At 37.4% G+C, this 21,898-nt stretch overlaps 1 protein-coding gene across 2 annotated transcripts in view; it reads left to right on the forward strand.

Moving 5' to 3' along the window:
- The window catches only part of MDGA2 (MAM domain containing glycosylphosphatidylinositol anchor 2), a 376,726-nt gene that overhangs the window by 312,714 nt on the left and 42,114 nt on the right, over window positions 1–21,898 (forward strand). For both annotated transcript variants that reach the window (XM_039363106.1, XM_039363107.1), the window contains one exon: window positions 14,285–14,462. In XM_039363106.1, coding sequence (XP_039219040.1) covers window positions 14,285–14,462 — 178 coding nt within the window. The remainder of the gene's footprint in view (window positions 1–14,284; window positions 14,463–21,898) is intronic.

Genomic DNA, 21,898 nt, shown 5'->3' on the forward strand with positions numbered 1-21,898 from the left:
CAGTGTTGGGGCCAGTATCATCTCAGGGGGATGATCTTCCACAAGTTGACATCAATGGAAGAAAAGGCTTTCCTCCTAGGTCCCAACAAATAAAAATCCTTGGCTGACAGGACCTGAAACCTGCCTCTCATGATGGACCAAAATTATGAAGTCCTTAGAGATGGAAGTATACGGTTTTCAGACTATGTGCTAAAGCTGAACTCCCAGAGAAAATAAAAACTGTCTGAAGTGAGTTTCCCTACTATTCATTGTAGCTACTTCTTCTTTCTTTGAGTTCAAGGTGGTCATGATATTCTCCTTGTTTCAAATAATATGGATGCTTTGTTTTTGTCCTCCTATGAATTCTTTAGTTTGATATTAACAAAACCAGATGCTCATGAAAAAGTAAAATGCAACCTTAATTTATCCTGCGAGCTTTGTTATTATACTTACAAATCCTCAGCATCCACTCAAACAGATCAAGAAGCAAGAGCAAAGCTTTTGTGCTGGCTGGTTGTGATGTAAATTAATGTATAAGATGGCTTCCACATGATCTTGATCATTGCCAAATTAATGTAGTACGAAACCTGCAGATTGTTTGGTTAATAATCCATAAAGTGCAATAAAGCAAACATCTTCATACATAAAAGTGGGATTTGAATGTTCTGCATTTTAGTACAACTATGAAAGAAGAGACGAGCAAGCACTATGGGGGTGCTTGTTTTTCGCCTCCAGTAGTGAACAGCTTCTATTTATTATTAAGAGGGAAAATGAAGCATTGCATAATGGGAAAGGGAAATGGGGCTTTGGGGAAAAGAACAAGAAAAACCAGAGAAGGCAAAAATTAAGGGAAAAATGGTGTTGGATATTGATGATGATCAGTTTCACAAAATAGTTTTTTTTCTATTTGGGGAGGACCATTTTGTGGGTATGTCCCTTCTCCAAGAAGAACCATGTGTTTAATGCTATTTTCAGAACTATAGAGAGATCTCTTTGGACTTTCTTATTAGTTAAGAAAACATGAGTTCTTTTTTAAAAAAATCTGCAAGTCCATCCTTATCAGTATGAATTGTTTTAGAATATAACATCTGAGAAGCATGACAAAATTACAATAAATTTCATAAAGTTAGTAGCATTCTATAAATATCAGTTTCCTACCTTTACCTTTATGGCTGCTGCTGTTTCTTCAAAACCACAAGCAGACATGTTCAAGCAAGTCAAATTGAGAAGCAAAAAAGATTGTTTTCTGAGTTCTGGCCACATTGCCACTAGGCATGTTTCAACACAAGCCCTAAACATTAATGGCTTCTTTTCCCAAAGTAATAGTGGGATTGCTTACAGTTAATTCTGCCACAAAACCCCTTTGGAAATTAACACTACTGTTATATATCATCATGCCAAGAGAAGTGTGGGCAGATATTACTACCAAGACAATTTCATTCTTGCTCTAAATAAATCTTCATAATGCACTCTTACTCAGCCCACTGAAAATGCCCAATCCATTTGCCAGGAGTGGGGGACATCTTATTATTTTTGTTTCAATTATTTATTAGGTCAGTCCCCTGTCTTTTCATCCATGCAAATATTTTTCCCCACCTTGCTGAACCACAGTCTAGGCATGTCACACATAGAACAGTTTTAAGGGTTGAAATAAGAAGCTTCTATTTTTCATGCACAAGTCAGCTAGTTGATATCTGAAGGACAAGCAGACAAGCAAGCAAACACAAACCTCTAATAATATTTTCCTGAAAGCACCTGACCTTTCCTGGGACCTTCTGTAGAAATAATGATCTAATGAATAAATTGTAAATTACATTAGTTATGTCCTGATTAGTGAGAAGATATTAAAAAATGTATTCTCCAAACCAAAGCCCTTTGAAGGATAGCCAATCAAGTCTTCCTAACAGCTGGAATGTGTTGGAAAAAGGAGGATGGGTATCTCACCAATAAATTATTCTTGTCCCTTTCCTCTGGCTTCCTGGTTAAACAAACATTCATATATGGAAAAATGAATAAGAAGCCTGTAAATTTATACCACAATGCACTATGCAATGCAGAAGAAGCAATCACTGAATTACTTAGGCATGCTGGGTCATCATATAAACAAGAGGATAATTACAGCAATGCTGGAGAAGCCTAACCTGTCCTGCACTCAGATAAATGCCAGTATTTCCTTTCCCACTGAGACTTGTATCTGATTAGCCATGAGTAGAAAGCACTCCAGATTCCATCAGAGATGAATCATCCGATTCTTTCTTGGAATTCTTAAACAGCTCATGTCAGTCTCACAACTGTCGTTGAAAGAACATATGTCAAGTGATTCTGATAAGCTAGCAAGTTATGAAATTTCAAATTTCAGGGAGACCTTCCTCCAACACTATTCCCTTGCTGCAGCTGCATTATTCACAAAAGGTTTTTTTTCCTGAATATTTTTTAAAAAATAAGCTGTCATAGAAACAAATTAGGAACATTTGATTGCTCATTCCAACCCATCGAGTGAAAATGTTGGAAAATTAGTACCTAAAAGAGCGTTCTGATATGTAAGTCTTGTAGAGTTGAGCAGACTGTAAAAGTGTGGGATATTTTTCACATATCAATATAGATAGTGCTCAATTTATGACAACAATTGAGACCAGAATTTCCATTGCCAAGCAAGGCAGTTGTTAAATGAGTTGTGTCAATTCTATGACTGAATCATAAAGTGAATTTAGCTTCTCCCTTTGATTTTGCTTGTTGGAAATCAATTAGGAAGATTGTTCACATAACCGGGAACACTGCAACCATCGTAAATGCATGCTGCTTGCCAAGTGCTCAAATTTTGATATCATCATCATCGTTGTTGGAAGGGACTTTGGAGATCTTCTAGTCCAACCTCAAGCAGGAGCCCCTATATCATTTCAGACAAATGGATATTCAGTCTTTTCTTAAAAGCCTTCAGTGATAGAGCACCCACCACTTTTGAAGGCAAGCCATTACACTGGCTGACTGTTCTCACTGTCAGGAAATTTCTCTTCTAGGTTGCTTCTCTCCTTGGTTAGTTTCCATCCATTGTTTCTTGTCCTGCCTTCTGGTGCTTTGGAAAATAAGTTCACCTCCTTTTCTTTGTGGCAGCCTCCCAAATATTGGAACATTGCTATCATACACCCCTAATATTGAGACATACTCAGTTCCTGCAACCATTCTTTATATGTTTTAGCCTCCATTCTCCCATCATCTCATTTACTCTTCTCTGCACTCTTTCTGGAGTCTCAATATCTGTTTTATATCATGGAGACCAAAGCTGGATGCAGCATTCCAAGTGTGGTCTTAGCAAGGCCTTATAAAGACATACTAAGTTTTAATGTGATCTTGATTCTCTCCCACTATAAATGCAGCCTATGATTGTGTTGGCTTTTTTGGCTGCTGCCACACATTGGTGGCTCAAAGTTAAGTGATTGTCTATTAGGATCCAAAATCCCCATCGCAATTATTGTTATTGAGCCAAGTTTCACCTGATCTCTACCTGTACATTTGGTTTTTCTTCCCCAAGTGTAAAACCATGCTTTCTCTACATTGAATTTGAATTTCCACATGACAGTGGGAATGCTAGAACTATCATTAGTGTGAGGACTAGTTGTAAGTAACTGTTTTCAGTGCCATTGTAACTTCGAATGGTTTCTAAAAGCATGGTGGTAAGTCAAATACTGCCTGTATTCTATATTCACTCATACTCTACAAATACACATGTTAGTTTTATGTCCTGTCTTTCTTTGTGACACATGCACAGTAGTTAGCAGAGAAGAATGATGGAATTAGTTGAAAAACAATGAGAAAGATACAATCCTAAGAAAAGGAATAAATTGTCATAATAAAGATTAGAAATGAGGGAGAAATCAACAGTTGTATGCCATTGTTTAGAAATATGTTTTTCAATAAAAAATATTCAGAAGCATACAAGTTAAGAGAAAAGAGCAGACAAAAATGCATTATCTTAGAGCCTATTGCTTTCATGGAGGCAGATCTGATAGGGGAAAAAAAGCAGATAAAAGTGTGCATATTAAGAGAAATATGCATGAAGTTCAGCATAAACATTTGTGCCTATTTTGTTCTTAAAAACAGGTGAAATTGAATGTAGTCTAATTGGACAACTAAGAAATAGAATGAGATAAAATCTTACCCATTTGTCTTTTCTAAATAGATTTACCTGTTTTGTTTTTCATTTTATTTATTTATTTAGCTTTGAAATAGTAACTGAAAAAAAGAAAAAAGACATTTTATACATTAAACAGGTTCGGATTTCCTTTGACATTCATAAAAAGGATCAAGATCTTACATGAGTTGCCCACATCTAAAGGTATGTTCTATGCTACTTTCCTACTATTTAGAAGGACTAAACAAGGTTGTCCATTTTCACCCTTGCTTTTTAATATCTACATGGAACCTTTGACTTTGCTTTTAGACAACTTAGGGAAATAGTAGATAACTCACCTGAATACAAATTGGTTTTAATTCTATTCTATTCTATTCTATTCTATTCTATTCTATTCTATTCTATTCTATTCTATTCTTTCATCCTACTATTCCAGTGTTGATTCAAATGACAGATGTCTTTAGTAAAATAGCAGGTTACTCTATTAACTGGTCCAAATCAGAATTGATGCCAATAGTGTGAAAATATGGTTACCCATTCATTTAAGGAATAATAATTCCATATTTCTACCAAATCCAATAAATATCTAAAGATGTGCATAACAAAAAGTATAACTAAGTAGCATGCAATATAAATAAAATATGGAGATAGGTTTCTTCAGTTATTGATAGATGGGAGTTATTAAATCTCAACCATTGAGGAAAGGTGAGCACTCAGATTGAATATTGCTTCCAGATTAATTTATATGCTAAGCAGAATTCAGTTCATAAATCTGAAATATATTTTGTGAAAAAGATTCTTTGAAGAATGGCTAGTCTAAAGAAAAGAAGAAATAGGCTGTCATGGTTCCGACAGAGACAAATAAAGCAGAACTCCAAGGTTTGCAAGTTCCTCAAAGAACATATTTATTGATACAAAGTATCGGCATGTCTACGGTGAAATCAAGTCTGAATAGACATGTAACAATCCCCAATACAAAGTTAAGAAATCCCACCGCTAAAGCTATGCAAGGTACTACGTTCCCCAATACATCTTCTTGGCAGGCTTTTCATGAAACACCCAGCCTGCAGTCCTGGGAGCAGCCGATGACCTTGGTTCCCATGGGAGAAAGTCTGTTTAGTCTAGCAAAGCACCTGGTAAACTTCCCACTCTCCGTGCTATGTGTCAACCGAAAATGAGTGTAGGGAAAATGGCCGCAGCCACACTGATTTTTAAAGTTGACATAGGGGAGACATGATAGCAGTATTCCAGTATTTGAGGGGCTGCCACCAAGAAGAGGGGGTCACATTATTCACCAAAGCGCCAGAGGGCAGGACAAGGAACAATGGTTGGAAACTGTTCAAAGAGAGAAACAACCTGGAATTAAGGAGAAACTTCCTATCAATGAGTGGAACAGCTTGCCTCCAGAAATCATGAGCGCTTCATCACTGGACATTTTTAAGAAGAGGCTGGACAGTCACTTGTCTGAGATGGTATAGGTCCTCCAGCTTGAGCAGAGGGCGGGACTAGAAGACCTCTAAGGCCCCTTCCAGCTCTATTCCAAATTTTTGTGGGGTTCTTCAACTCAAGAATATTTTTACAGAAAATAAAATTACCAATTAATGAGGAAAGCCAAATTAAAAGGAAAAAAAAGAGAAGTTATATCTTTCATGTGTATCACAGTATAAAATTTATACACATATACATATATAGTGTATATATGGTTGAATAATGTTTATATTATATAAGTATAGATAGGATTCTAACCATTAATGGATAATAATATACTTTCTTCTGTTTTTTGTTTTCACCTTTTTTTCAAGCATTTATGTTTTTTTTTCCTCTTTGAGAATATATTCATTGAAATTGTTTTTCAAGCAATTTGCTCTAAACAACAAGCCATCAACAGAATAAGTTCTTGGTCTTCATTGGAACCAGCAAACATTCATATTTTTCCTCAATTCTCTTTTCTTTCTGACATAATTGACATAACCAACCAGAGGTGCCATATCAGGAAATGGGCAGCATATAAATTTCATACATACATACATACATGTGTACATTCATATGACTCTCTTTACTTCCCACCTAACCTTGGAGGTCATCTAGTCCAACCCCCTGCTCAGGCAGGAAACCCTATACATTTCAGACAAATGGCTGTCCAGTCTCTTCTTAAAAACCTCCAGTGTTGGAGCATCCACAGCTTCTGGAGGCAGGTTGTTCTACTGATTAATTGTTCTAATTGTCAGGAAATTTCTCCTTAATTCTAGGTTGCTTCTCTCTTTGGTTAGTTTCCATCCATTGCTATCATGTCACCCCTTGTCCTTCTCTTCATTAAACTAGACATACCCAATTCCAGCAACCGTTCCTTATATGTTTTAGCCTCCAGTCCCCTAATCATCTTTGTTGCTCTTCTCTGTACTCTTTCTAGAGTCTCAACATCTTTTTTATATCGTGGTAACCAAAACTGGATGCAGTATTCCAAGTGTGGCCTTACCAAGGCATTGTAAAGTGGTATTAATGCTTCATGTGATCTTGATTCTATCCCTCTGTTAATGCAGCACTGTGTTGGCTTTTTTGGCAGCTGAAGCACACTGCTGGCTCATATATAAGTGATTTTCCACTAGGACTCCAAGATCCGTAACCACCCATAAACCTGATATCCGGATTAAAAAACCCAAAGTCTTCCTAAAATCAGATGGGGCTTTAAGGACATGTCTACACCTTTACCTTTTCATCACAGCAAAAGTGTTTCACTTTACCCTTCCTTTAGTAAAGATTTAGACTTCACAGTTTTAGTCAAGTTTAGTCGAGTTTATTACTCTGATATTTCCTGATGATTTGTGATGACTTGTGTGTGCCTTTTGGAAACTTTGAGCAAAAGGCCATATTTTTAAATAGCTAAAGACACGTGTAATAATAAGGGCATGTATAATAATGAGAGTTGAGTTGAATGCATTTGAAGTCTTGGCCTTTTTTTTTGTCTCTAATCACCTATTTTTTTTCTGTCTGATTTATTTTTCATCCAGAATGAGATTGCCATGTATATAGCCATGTTCATATTTAACTGGAGCCATGGCTACTAAGGCCATGTAAACTTCAGAGAGGCATTTTATAAAGCAACAAGCTCAGCAGAAGTATGTTCTGTGCATGCTTCAGAAGATCAGAGAAGGGCTTTTGAGTAGCCAGATGAAACTGAATGTAATCTGAATTCCTAGTAGGGGAGAGTGCATTTCAGAGAAGCAAATGACGATTCAATTCAGGTAGTTTGTTTGAGAAAAAGAGGGTGAAGATGGCTCTCTCTAGTTCTCAAAATATTTATGGGGTGTTAGCATGCTTTAATTTGGTAAGATTCTGGCTAGGCATCTGCTTGGAAGAATCACAACATGTCTTTCTAAATTTTTTGAGCCTAACACACTCTCAGCTTTCAAAGAAAAATGAACACCTTGCCACTCTGAGCAATAGGCGCACAGGGGTGATTGGATGAAGAGGCCCTCAAAATAGTTTACACAGCCCTCGTAGCTACTGTGTTATCAATTCTATGATATTATAGTCCAGTGGTAGCGAAGCTATGACACGTGTGCCAGAGGTGGCACTCAGAGCCCTCTCTGTTGGCACACGCACCACCACCACCAGCAGGTCCATCAGGCCACCACCGCCACTTGGAGCAGAAGCCCCACCCAGCACAAAGGAGGCAAAGCGGCTGACTAGCAAGCTCGAGTAGAGGTGGTAGAGCAGAGCTCACCAACCATTGTTGGACTGGAAGAAAAGGGAGGGGGAAGCAATTTGCACTGCAAATGGGGCGGGGATAATGCCTGCATGATACTCACTAGCCTTGCCCCATTCTTGCATGATGCAGCGCCTTGTATCTGCACCCTGCAGTGCGGCAGCAGCCGTTTTTGTGCCTTGCAGCACGGTGGCCCATTTTTGTGCCCCCAGTTTTTGCGTGCCAAAGACGGCACTCAGAGGTGCCTCCCTGTCCCCCCCCCGGATGGCACCACAATGCTGATGCAGCCGTGGCACTTTGCAATAAATAAATGGGTTTTGGGTTGCGGTTTGGGTACTCGGTCTCTAAAAGGTTCGCCATCACTGTTATAGACCAATAACTTGAGAGAAGAATCGCAATCTGAGGCTTTTAAAACTTACTAGTGTACTGTAATTCAGTGTGACAGAAGGGAATAATTAAGTACGTTGAGAATAATTTTATTTAATTAATTTTAATTGCATCTATTAGAGTACATTAAAATTGAGTTTTTGTTTTGATCAAATCCATTTCTTTGTCTTGGTTTCACCAGTTTTGGGCAGATAACAATGGCACATCATTGAAAGGTCAAGTGTGACCTTGAAAAAGCTTGAAAAAGATTATCTTTCTATTTAAGGTCTTTGAAAATATGTATTTTTCTAAGGCACCACACTTAGAGAAATGAATATATCACATTAAATAAAATTTATGTTGCAAATTACATCTTGAATAAAATTATATTTAAAGAATGTATCAAACAAACAAAAAACCTCATGTATATTTCATGATATAACTTCAAAATTGTATAGGAAAAAAAAACCTGGAAAACAGTTTGAAGAGATTACTCCAAGTTTCTTTCTTGCCCTTTTGTTGAAAAGGCCTAAATCATATTTTTACAACAGTTCTTTGTTGCAAATCTGGTGCTGATTTGTTGTGGACTAATCTTTTTTTGTCATCACCCATGCACAAAAATTCACAATTCTTGATAAATTTGAAATATTGAGCACATAGTCTGTTAGAAAATAGACATCCTTAACCCACAACACTTGCTCTAAAACCTTGTTAACAGTCCTATGGATTTCAGCGGTGGTGAATAATAGGACAAGTCCAGGCCATGTGAATTAATGAACTCCTGAATTACATTTCTAACAGCAGTTATTTGCAACCAACCTTTATTAAAGATTCTCTGAGGTGTTAATATATTCGTACTAAAATGACCCTGCCAGAGAAATTTTTTTTAATATCCTATAAATTCACTTACTGTGGAATAAAGGAATAAAAATAGAAAGACTCATAAGATGCAGGGCAAAACTAAATTAAGCATCTCCAACAAAGAACTGTCTAACCTCTTACATTACACCATATCTGAGTGAAATTAGCCACGAAAGCCAGCTGGGTGATCTTGAGCCTGTCAATCTCTTTCAGACCAACCCACCTCACAAGGTTATTGTGAGGAAAATAGGAGAAAGGATATGGATATGTTGGCCACTTTGAGTTATTTGCAAAAATAATAAAGGTGAGATACAAGTAAATAAATAAATAATCCATCTTCAGAAAACCTAGAGCTTAACCCTTTTCAATGATGGTCCTGCTCCTTTGAAATGGCTTAGCCCCTATGCCATCCCCTCTTACAACATTCTTGGACATCTATTCAGAAATCCATTTGGGGATCAATAAAGTCATGCTACTCCAAAGGGTGAGTGCGTTTGATTATTTATAATTTTATTCATTTATTATTGTGTTTAATCACTGATACTCATTCTGTAAGCCACACAGAGTTTCTGGAAGTTCGACACCATGTAAATTGTATATGAGAATGAAAGGAGAACAAACAAACAAATAAATAAACATTCCACTATCAAACAATTTTTTATTATTGGGACATATTCAAAGATTCAACTAGAATCAGACTTCCTTTAACTTAAATCCATCTTAATCATAAACGCAGTATCATACACCAAATACTAAAAAATAAAATCTAAATAATTTTTCATTTATATCAAAGCAAGAGATAAGTTCAGATTTACTATATGAGAGCTCTTGTGAGGCAGGAATCAGGTATGGCTTGGTGCGAACAAAGAGATGGAGTACAGATCTCTCTTGATAAATGGACATATTTATTCAGCTGAACAAAGGTGGGTCTTCCCATAAGATTAGAAGAATCCTGAATGCAGTTTGAAGCATATATATATATATATATATATATATATATATATATATATATATATATGTAGGTCTTTGGTTGTTCGGGTTTTCTCCCACGTAAAATTGGAAGTGTCTTGGCGACGTTTCGACGAAGTCCCATTCGTCATCTTCAGGCTGGTGTTTTCAGCTTCGTGCTTCGAGCAGCAATGTGTGGTCTTAGCTGTTTCTTCCTTTTAACTGCCAGTAGGGGTATGAACTGATTGGGTGGGAGCTTGGCTGTGTTCTGATTGGGTGGAGGTGTGTTCTGATTGGTTAGGGGCGTGGCTGTGCTCTGATTGGCTGGGGGGTTGGCTGTGCTCTGATTGGCTGGGGGAGTGTTCTGTTTGGTTGTGCTCAGGTTAGTCTGAGTTGCAGAGGGGTTTAAGATTTTGGGCTGCCTTGCTATTTTTTGGCTTCGCGTTCGTGGTCGTGCCTCATCTTCATGGAGGGTGTCAGTTTGCTTCATGTATGGATTGGAGGGGTTTAAAGTGGCTAATGATGCAGCTCTGGTCTGGCTTCTGGTTTGTGGTCGTGCCTCATCATCGGTGTGGCTTTGGGTTTGCTTTTTGCATGGATGTATGGTGGTGACATCCTGTGTGGTTTTTGTGAGTGTGGGTCTGGTATCATTTTTTGTGTTAGGGAGTCGTTTGTCAATAAGGGCGGGTTTCCAAATGGCTGGTAAGCGGGAGGTATCATCTCGCTTGTTCATGCTGTGTGGGCATTTTTCTATCTTGATGGCTTCTCTGATTATTATTATTATATTATTATAATATATATTATTATTATTATTATATATTATATATATGTTTTCTGAGGTTTTCGCGGGTGTTTGTATGTAGGTCTTTGGTTGTTCGGGTTTTCTCCCGCATAAAATTGGAAGTGTCTTGGTGACGTTTCGACGAAGTCCCATTCGTCATCTTCATTCGTCATCTTCAGGCTGGTGTTTTCAGCTGCTGCTCGAAGCACGAAGCTGAAAACACCAGCCTGAAGATGACGAATGGGACTTCGTCGAAACGTCGCCAAGACACTTCCAATTTTACGCGGGAGAAAACCCGAACAACCAAAGACCTACATACAAATACCCGTGAAAACAAATATATATATATATATATATATATATATATATATATATATATATATATATAAAAGAATACTAAAAATAGAAGCATGATTCCTGGGTGTGTGCATATTGTGAATAAAATTTGATCACCAGGAAAAGTTAAAACGTTAAAAGTTTTAATATAAAACAAAAGTTTCTGACGCAATTTCCGATGCATCAGGCATCTTCCCTGCCTCCCCAGGAACCCTCGTGACGACCAGCCTGCATATCAGTCGATCGGAGATGCACTTGCCTCCGTGGAGTGAAACAAGAGTCCGGAGTGACAGTTTAACCACACCCCCCACAGACATACAAGGGGAGAGCTACCGTAAATCTTCTACCGAAGGAGTGATTACACGATCTCGGAAGGCAACACAATTAGCCGGGGTGAATGGTGGCGTATTTACTGTACCAGGATCCACATCGCACTCCACATCGCACCCCACTTGGGGGAGGAGCAAGAAGAGCCAACTCACTAAAGTATACAAGCAACCATCTCTGGGGATTTTAACTACCTCGATGATCAGTCAACAGAATTCACAGTCCAGCCCCCGCAATGAGTTGACAAAAAAGGGGAGAACAACTGTAACGAGACTGGAAAGGCTGGGAAAATGGTGCGTGGGGGAGAGCCATGCAGTGAGAGCACACGTAGAATATCTAGAGTGAGGCTCCGTAATGATAAACATCACAATGTTAAGGATAGATGCCAGGATAGTGTAGGGGGTGAGGGCTCTGAACTCACGGAAAATCCCAAGCAAGAGAGAAGTGGGAAATGACTTGGTGGTGGGGATGACATCTCAAGTTGGAATAAGATTGAGGATCCTCCTAGACCACGGATATGGATGAGTGGAGAGTCGGAAGCTTGTTTTAACTTTGATGAGGGACGCATGATACAAGTAGATGAGTCACTCAATTATGCAGCAATCACAACTAATGCTACGATTGGCCGACCTGGGCCCATTATGCGGTCCAGAAGCCGAGCGCAGGCGTTAACTCACATATAAATGTTTACTCCCATTGATTTATGTATGCCCTGATGAAATTGGCAGGAGCCAATGAAAGCTAGGTTACTAACGTTTTAAAACTTTTAACGTTTTATACTTAAAACTTTTGTTTTATATTAAAACTTTTAACGTTTTAACTTTTCCTGGTGATCAAATTTTATCATATATATATATATATTTCTTATTTTTACTTGATTATATAAGAAGAAGTTAGCGTGCAGTAGATAAGATATAGAAGTTATAAAAATACTCATGTATGCCTTCTGTGGTTTGGATCACATGTTTAACCGAAAAGTTTGTGGTTTCTTCTGGAACTTTCCACAACCCTAAAGGCCCGGCTAAGGCCTGAACTTTAATTCTGCCATCTCAACATAAGAATCTTTTAACCAATCATCAGAGTTATCAGAATCCTGTTCAAACTCTTCCCAAGTATGTTTACACCAAAAACAAAAGAATCATTACACACCCTTGTCTCTATATATCCTAGTCTCTATATGTGTCAAACCACTGACAGCAATTTATAAAGTAATCTGACAGGACACCAGCCATGCATACAATAACAACAAATTTGAAATCATTTCTGTCTGATTAAACAATCTGTTTTCCATATATAATAGCATTAGCTGGCCTCAGTTCTGTGCCAATCAATATTTTCATATTTCTAATCATGCATGCAAGAGGACTGAATGCCAAACTAAAAGGGAAAAAAGAAGCTATATCCTTCATGTATATCACAGTATAAAGTTTAAAGAGATTTTAGAAACTGAATAAAATATGTTTATCAAGAATATAAACTCTGGGGGAAGCTAATACAAATCCATTTTGTAAACTTTTAAGGAGTTCTCCAACTCCTTCTAATGACTTCTGGATTTTGTCAACTTTGAGTTAATGCAAGCATATCAATTAAACACAGCAGTTGAAGAAACAACCTAATCTATGGGCCAAGAAATCTTTGTAATTTGGAGAAGAGTGAGTGGCTGTTGATAGGATTTGTGTAAGTCAGCCTTCCCAAATCTGGCAATCTTTACAAGTGTTCTATTGTCACGCTGGCTATGTATTCTGGGTTCTGTAGTCCAAAATATCTGAAAAACGCCAGGCTAAAAGAAAGCAGGTATAGAAGAAAGTCCAGTGGAAACGCTGCCAATGATTTAGAAATGCCACATTTACATCTTGAAGCTGAATGTCTACAATATATGATATTATGCATATCTTCAAAATGAAATTTGAGATGTACTATCTATATGGGGATAAGGAGAATGTATTCTAAACAATAGAGTGATCCTTCCAATTAAAAGATATGGAGTGGAAAGATTTTATGGGCTCTGCCTTTTGTTCTTATGGATTAAATTTGACAAATGGAATTGTTTTGTCTGGCTTGCTTTTTGTTTCCTTATACAAATTTACATGGAACAAAACAGTTGCTGAATGAGTTTATTTCTTTAAAAAATACATACACAGCCATTTCTTTCTTTATTGGTAAATCTATAACAATAAGTTACATTGGTATTCTTCCTATATCAGACTGAGGAGAACATTCCATCACTGAAAGACAAAAACTGCCAAGAACTCTCAGAGTATATGAAAAATATTGAATAGGTTGTCTCACATTTATTTTCTAGTAACATTGATAGAGCAAAGAAACTGCTGCCCTGAATCAATGTTTATGCTTCTATTTGTAATAAGATTGGAAATAAGGAGAAAATTTCAGGTTAGGTAGAACAATATAAAAGAAGGAATACAGTGCAGGAGGAAGATAAAAAAACTGAAAACCAAAAAATAGATTTGTATGTAAAGTTACTGCACCTAAAATGATGATAACTGTTTCTCAACATACTGTATTTGTTGGGTCCCCATTTATTTCAAAGAGTGTTTCATAAAACAACAATATATTTGGCTCTTGTTGATCTTGTTGATCAACCTTTCCTCTACATGTTCAACACCAATTATTGCTCTGGTTCAGATCTGGTATTCTCATTGAGAAAAAATAAACTAACAGAGCAAAATCATTCAGTGGTCTTATTTCCATTCTCAAAAATAAGGTCACCAAAGTCTGATGAGAATTAATAATTTCAGCTATATCTTGCATATGTCATTCTAAGAGTTTGCATGATGGCATGTGTCTCCTGAAAAAAAAAAATCTACTCCTGTTTTCTTTTGTCTTCTTCTAGGCTGGACAGCAACGGTGGTGGGAACAGGAAATTACTGTGAATGGGAAGATCCAGAAAGGAGAATTGATAACTTACAACTTAACAGAACTCATCAAACCTGAGGCTTATGAAGTTCGCCTGACACCAGTCACTATTTTTGGAGATGGAGATGCAACCATTCGTGTAATCAAGTACAGTGGTAAGGACAAAAAATCAGAGTTTTTCTTTTGAGAGAGAGAGAGAGAGAGAGAGAGAGAGCGCTTGAGAACATAAGTCCCAAAGTCTGACTTCCAGCCTTCCAAACCTTGATGGGAGAGGTTGGGCACCTCGATGGGGGCACCCTGGATCCTTATAGGATTCTTACTCTAGTCTGATAAATTGTCCCTCCTATTATTTTTTAATATTATTAATATGCAAAACAGAAGCAAGCAATTCTTATAAAGTAGGCATGTCAAACACGTGACGTCACTTTTTCCTCATTGCTGGCAATGGGGTGGGTGCGGTTTTGACATGATGCATCCGGCCCACGGGCCAGCAGTTTAATATGCCTGCTATAAAGGATTCATTTTTTATGAATTGAACTCTTATAATCATACCTATATATCAGTGGTGGTGAACCTATGGCACGCTGTTGCCCCAGTCTCACCTCTCCCCATGCCCCCCTCCTCACCAGCAGCCCCCCAGAGGAGAGTCGCCCCAGAGCGCAGCCCACACAGAGCAGCACAGCCAAGAACATGGAGCCGGGCAGCTGGGTCAAGACTCCACCCTCGCACTCCATTGTGCACTGATGATGCTGCAGGGTGTGGGCAGAGGGTATGGCCGCCATGGCACTGCTGGGCTGCCTAGACGATCTGCAGTGGGTCGTGGAGGCGATGAGTGACAGAGTGGGGGCGGAGCAGGCTTGGGGCTGGAGCAGAGTGAGCAGAATGGGGCGGAGCAGGGTGGGGGCGGTTTGGGGCACTCGGTCTCTAAAAGGTTCACCATCACTGCTATATATTCATGACAGAGTAAACAATTAAATCATTCATAAGTCTATTATTATATTAAAGTATAAGTTATTCAATTAAAATTGGAAATTAAACAGGTAAACTTGTCCATGGAATTCACATTTCTCAATAGTCATTGAAACAGACTGTCTGGCAAGAAAATGTTTGTTCAAATATAGAATTAGAAGATGACTACTTGGACTACTGAAAGTGATAGAGATAGCCTTTTAGATTCAATTTCTCTACAATGGTTTATAGTATCCACTTATATTTTCCTGCAGTCAAAATTAAGTGCCATTCTCCTTTAATTGCAACCTTTCATTCTTTCTAGTTTCTTCTAGTTTCCAACCTTCAAAATCCCACCTTATCAATTTTTTAAAGTATTCAAAACAATAGCATTATCCCACAGGAAGGATTGTTGTAATTAGTTTCAAAATCTTATTTCAAATCCATTTGGATTCTTAGTTTGTTTATAACTTCCCCAAATCACTCTAATCACCATTTTGCTGTTTATCCCCCCCCCCATTTTTTTAAGTACTTAAACTTGTATAAAATTTCTTTTACTAAGGATTTAAGGATACTCACCCAGGGTGATAAAACCTGCCATTATGGAAGTTCCTAATATCCAAAAAGCAGTTAACAGGCCACTTCCAAAGTTGATTTTGAAAGGAAGTGTTTGAACCCTGTGTCTTGTTTAAAGGCCTTGAACCACTGTTTGGGCTACAATGACATTCTCTCATCTACCAGTGCTTTAAACCCACCAGAGCACTATTTTTAGTACTCTCATGAGCAGATGTCTGAAGCTCTTGTGGGCAATCCCAGTCCTCTCTTTGTCCAGGGAGGAATTTCAAAGAGTTGGCTTTTCACTCAACAGTTGTCTACTCTTCTTTCAACAAAGCTGTCTTTAGTTCATCATTTCTTCCCTAGAAATCACTACTTCATACATTTTTTTTCACTAAAATTCTTCCTTGGTTTTTTTTAGGAGTAGAAGCTCATGAAATACAGTCAACTTTGACCTTCTCAGTTTTTATTGTTGCATTCACCCATTCATTCTTTCTTTATTTGTTTTACTATACTGTCCTCATTAATTCTGTCTATAGGGGAAATCGCTAGATACATCTTTTGTATTGTCTCTCATTTTAGTATTCAATTCATATTTTTTGAATTCTTAACCCGATTAATTCTTGTTTTACCACACACACACTTCTTAAGTATCTCATTCCCACTGCATCCAATTTACTTTAATGTTTGCGGTAACAGACCCTACTCTCATTTCCATTTAACAAAACATGCTCTTATACATTGCCATTTTCACTTCTTTGAACAGACATTCTTCATGTTAACTTTCTAACAGCATTTTCACATTTTAAAAATTCTCCTTCTACATTACTATTTTTATAAAACCTTCTACACAAATTCATCTATTTCATCTTCCTTCCAGAGCAAAATTTGCAATTGGTTTCTCCATTTTCCCTATTAAACAGAGCTTTCATCTTTGATACATTAATTTTCAGTTCCATATTACATCGTGCAGTCTCACATATTGAAAAGCATTTTGGTTCTCAGCCAATGATACACTTCACATCCCCAACTATGTCTTTAATATCACCATAAACATTATTATATAGCCAAGGGGATATTACACATACTTCAGAAAGTAAGTTAGAAAGAAATTTAAGGGGAAACTAAGAGGAACAAAAAGGGACCATCTACCTCTATCAATATAAAAAAGAAAGGATGAGCGTGCTGCTAGGAGAGTATGATGGGACAGTAAGAGATGATAGGGAACATACATGGCTTTTCAACTCTTACTTTGTGTCAGAGTTCTTCCCAAAGAAGATACTGTGGTTCTATGTTCAAATGAAATTAAGCAGGTAGGGGATTTTAAGTAAATAAAAAGGTGATTAGGAAGCACTATGGTACCATAAAGAGGTTAAGTCTTCAGACTGAAACAAATTACATCTGATAGCCCTGAGTTCTTTTCTGTGATTTCCAAGAAACTATGTGAGAATGGATTTAGTGCCAAATAACCAGAGAAGGTCAAATATTTCTATCTTCACATCAGGGAAAATAAAGGGTCACTGATAACCACAAACTGGTCATCCTCTTCATGTTGACCTGCTAAAGAGTAAAAACCTTGTTTGCACACTGTCTGAGTAATGTAAAACTGCATTGCTCCTCCCAAAGTTAGCTTATTGTCTCTCCTTTTCATCAAGATTTTGCCGGACCTCTCTCCAAACATACTTGGGAATAATTTATTTTTAAATTTAGTTTTCATTGCTATTTCTGTGCCACTGCAGCCCCAAACAGCTCAAGTAGCTAATTTCCTTGTACTGTTTCCATTTAATCTTCTTGGTTTTCCTCTTTGTTTATGAAAAAAATAATGGTATTCTTTTAGTTGTCAAGCACAGGAGGCAATATGCATGCATACATTAAACAAGTCATTATCTAAATTAGGTAACAACAGATTCCAGCAATAATTTATCATCTTAACCCTTGAAAGAAATTTTGCAGTGGTTAATAATCAAGAACATTTAACACATTCTTAAAACTGTATGGGGGAAAAACAGGTAGATATCCATGTCCATAGATTTTCCCTATTTTACTTTTGTCAGAGTATAGAAAACAACTTCATCCCACAAGCTCTACTCCTGTGTGTGTGTGTGTGTGTGTGTGTGTGTGTGTGTGCTGCCATGAAGTATCTAGAAAAGGGCAAGATTACGTAAAAATGTAGCTTTCAACACCCTGACACCTCAAACACCCCTCCCCAATTTTTCTGGTTGATGCACTGCACATATGACATGACTTCTTTCAAACACTTCCTTTTCCAGTAATGGCCATTGGCATCACCTGTATTTTTTGCAGTGAAACAGACTCCATGTTTGGGTGTGCTTGTACACTTTATCCCCAAGAACTTATCAGGATGTGCAGTAGGTCTGTATTTGTGCCTATGTTGTGTAAGTGAGTGTCTGGGAAAGCCTAACCAAGATGGGTGGATGTTGCTTCTGTGTTGTATCTTCATGTTTACGTGTATATTTCAACTCTCCCCTCATGTTGCATCTTTGTATTTATGTGGATCACTCTACTGGGGAAAAAACAGGATAAGTGCATTTATTCTGCTCTGTATCATGTCACCAGAAGGAAAGGTGGCTTAGAATAGAGCAATTAGTGGATCTTCTGGACCATTACCCAACTACAAAGCCATAGGATGTGTTTTTGTTTTGTATTTCTGGAACTATTTTTCCCACATCCTCAAGTTCTGTCCCATTTCTAAACTCAGTGTTGCTTTTCCTAGCTTCTCTCTCCATGCCAAATTTCTTTTTGTTCCTGTTTCTGGAGATAGTTTCTTTCCCAGATTATATTTTTTAGAAAGATTTTAAAAAGTGTATTATTTCAACAAAGATTAAAAAGAAACCAGCAAATCTGACCCAAAAGAAGGGGGGAAAATCGATATAATGAGTTCCCTTTGAGCTACTGTATTTCTTGATAATAAAAGATTAGAAAACTTGTTCTTGGTTGGTTTACTCTAAAAACAGAAGACTTGGCTTAATATCTCTCTTGAGTATGAATAGTGAAAGTATGGGCGATTAGAGAGAATTTGCTTTTTAATTTAACTCCCCTCTTTTTCAATACTACTGATGTAAATCAGTAAGCAGAACAATCTTAAAGGCTTTTCTACTTAAGAGATATCAGTTGTGATTTTAATTTTCCCATCTTCTGCTTAGAGCTGCTGCTTGATGTAAATAAATAAAAAAACTGAGAAAAATGTTGATCTCTAACTACAATTGTGTATATCAATTATATTTAAAAGGAATTCATTAGATGCTTAAGTCCTAGTATTTTCAATACAGTTGGGAACTAAGATATAAACTTACTTTTTTTTTCTCCACCTTGATTGGAAAACCTGGTTTTCTGCAAAACCCAGAATGTGATCCTGTTCGGGGTCTATGGATCTGCTGGTGCACACAAAAACTTTATTAGTTTATAATGTAAAATAAAAAAGAAATAGTGGAAAAATAAGAGAGGGAAAAGGGAAGAGTAAAGTGTAGGGCAAAGGGGAAAAAAGAAAGAAAAGGCATTGACTTCCAACTCCCTTTGGTGAAGTAGGATAAGATAATAGCATCAAACCTCAGCTTTTGGCTTTTACATAATAATATAAACTTGTTGTTGTTGTTAGTTGTAAAGTCACGTCCGACCCATCACAACCCTATGGACAATGTTCCTCCAGGCCTTCCTGTCCTCTACCATCTTCTGGAGTCCATAATAATATAAACTAGCCATTTCTATAACAAACCTGATCGGTAAAACCCCAAATCAGTAAAACCTCAAGCCCTTTCTGACACACTTCAGGGTTTCTTTTCCATTCTGCTTGATAAGACAGGCTTTCCAGACAAAAAAAGGGGGGGGGATCTGATCATAATTTAATAATCAGTTCTCAGAAAACAGACTGCAGCAACTGCCCCAAATAGCCACCCCAGACACCCCACATGCAGGCTACACCACATTTTACCATTTCTCAAGTGCTGCCCTCTAAACCTACAGTCCTTCTATTTTTCAACAATCTTATAGCATTTATGATTTCCCATTTGACACATTTTTCTTTGGGCACTGACATTGATAGAATTTGTTTCACTTCAATTTGTTTTAATAATTAAGCCTATAACTTTAATTTTTACATGTATTAATCAATTCCATTCCATAAGAGTGTTCAGATTTATTTTATCATTCTTCATCATTTATTCACTGCTTTAGTCCATCAGAGTTTTCACAAAGCATTTTAATATTAAGTAAAATTACATTATGAAATTCAGTCAAACCTAACAGAATGACAGAGTTGGAAGGGATCTTAGAGGTGTTCTAGTTCAACCCCCTGATTAAGCAAGAGACCCTATATCACAGGTGTCAAACTCGATTGTGACACGTGGTATATTGTGATGTATTGTGATGTTTTTTGCCATTGCGGAGGCAGGGTGGGCATGGCCTATGTGTGACGCATCCAACCTGTGGGCCACTAGTTTGACATCCCTGCCCTATACCATTCCATACAAATGGCTGTCCAATCTCGTCTTAAAAGCCTTCAGTGATGAAGCACCCACAACTTTGAGGGCAAGCCATTCTACTGGTTACGAAATTTCTCTTTGGTTCTAGGTTGCTTCTCTTCTTGATTAGTTTCCATCCATTGTTTCTTGTCTTGTCTTCTGGGGTTTTGTGTACCATATGCCTCATATAAGGATACTCTTCATCAGCTGAGGCACATTCTGGCTAGTATACCACAAATAAAAATGAAGCAGATTCTTCATTTTTGCATTATCTTTGCAAATTAGGATATCTAATCTAGAGACTTATCTTGCAAGCCAACATATTTTTGGCAACATCTCACCAACCAAGGAGGTTTATATAGTGCACTGGCATATTCTCAGATTATAAACCCACTATTTTTTTCCTTAAAATGAACACTTTTAAGTCTTTACAAATGAGACATATGGATGTCCAAATTACCTTCTACTAGTATCCCTGAAGGACAGACTCCATCCTTAAATCATATCTCTCTATATGCCTATATATGGCCTTACCAAATACACAGATTATGAACATTATGTCCTTAAGAAAGTTATGGAAAGAGACTTTTAGTGGCCAGAGACTGCACTTAACATTTTATGGAAGAACTATGAGTCAAAGCAGAGATGTATGTCCCCAAACAGTTAGTACTGTGCTTGCATAATCCCCAAGCCATTTATCTGAAGTTTAATAGGATTGATCCATTCCACAGGGATATGCCTACAAATCATGGCAAGAAATGAACATTTGCATTTCTTTAAAAGAAAAATTTAAAGATGTCTGAAATCATTCATGTGACACTACAGTACTTTCAAATTTCATCTGACACAGAATATTAGGCACAGAGATTCAGGTTTACAAACTGAGTTAGATTTCACACCTGAGTCAAGATTTCCTTCTGCATCATTTTAAAAAGGAAAACTTTCTTAAATGCATCTTTTATAACATTATAGAAAATCAGAGTCTCTGAACTTTTGGTCTATCTACAGTCCAAACATTGCAGGAATGATGGCAGAAATGGAGAAATACTAGGGTGAATGTTATAATTCAAATTGCCACAATCAGTGACAGGTCTATTTGTGAAGAAAGGATATGTGGCTAGTAGCCAAGAGGACCCTCTCATTTGAAAGGCAGTAGATTTTGTTATACAGTTTTGAGAGGACAAAAGGGGACACTTGTCTCTTTTAAACCTTTTTTTCATAAAATCATTAAGGTAATGCTTGTTAAAGCTGCAACTCCTTGATCTGATTATTTATTTAGCAATAGCATTTAGAGTTATAGTGCTTTACAGCCCTCTTAAGTGGTTTACAGAGTCAGCATATTGCCCCCAACAATCTTTGTCCTCATTTTACTAACCTAGGAAGGATGGAAGGCTGAGTCACATGAGCAGGTCAGGATCGAACTCCTGAAGTAAGCAGTGAGTTAGCCTGCAGTACTGCATTCTAATTACTGTGTCACCACAGCTCATGTCATTTCTATCCCATCTTTATTACTATTTATTTATTCTTAATAAATAACTCACCACAGTGAACATATGTAATACTCCTTCTTCCTTCTGTTTTCCCCACAATAACAAACTTGTAAGGTGAGT

The sequence above is a fragment of the Crotalus tigris genome, unplaced genomic scaffold, assembly GCF_016545835.1.
Source record: "Crotalus tigris isolate CLP2741 ecotype Arizona unplaced genomic scaffold, ASM1654583v1 scf7180000019550.566604, whole genome shotgun sequence".
Lineage (NCBI taxonomy): Eukaryota > Metazoa > Chordata > Lepidosauria > Squamata > Viperidae > Crotalus > Crotalus tigris.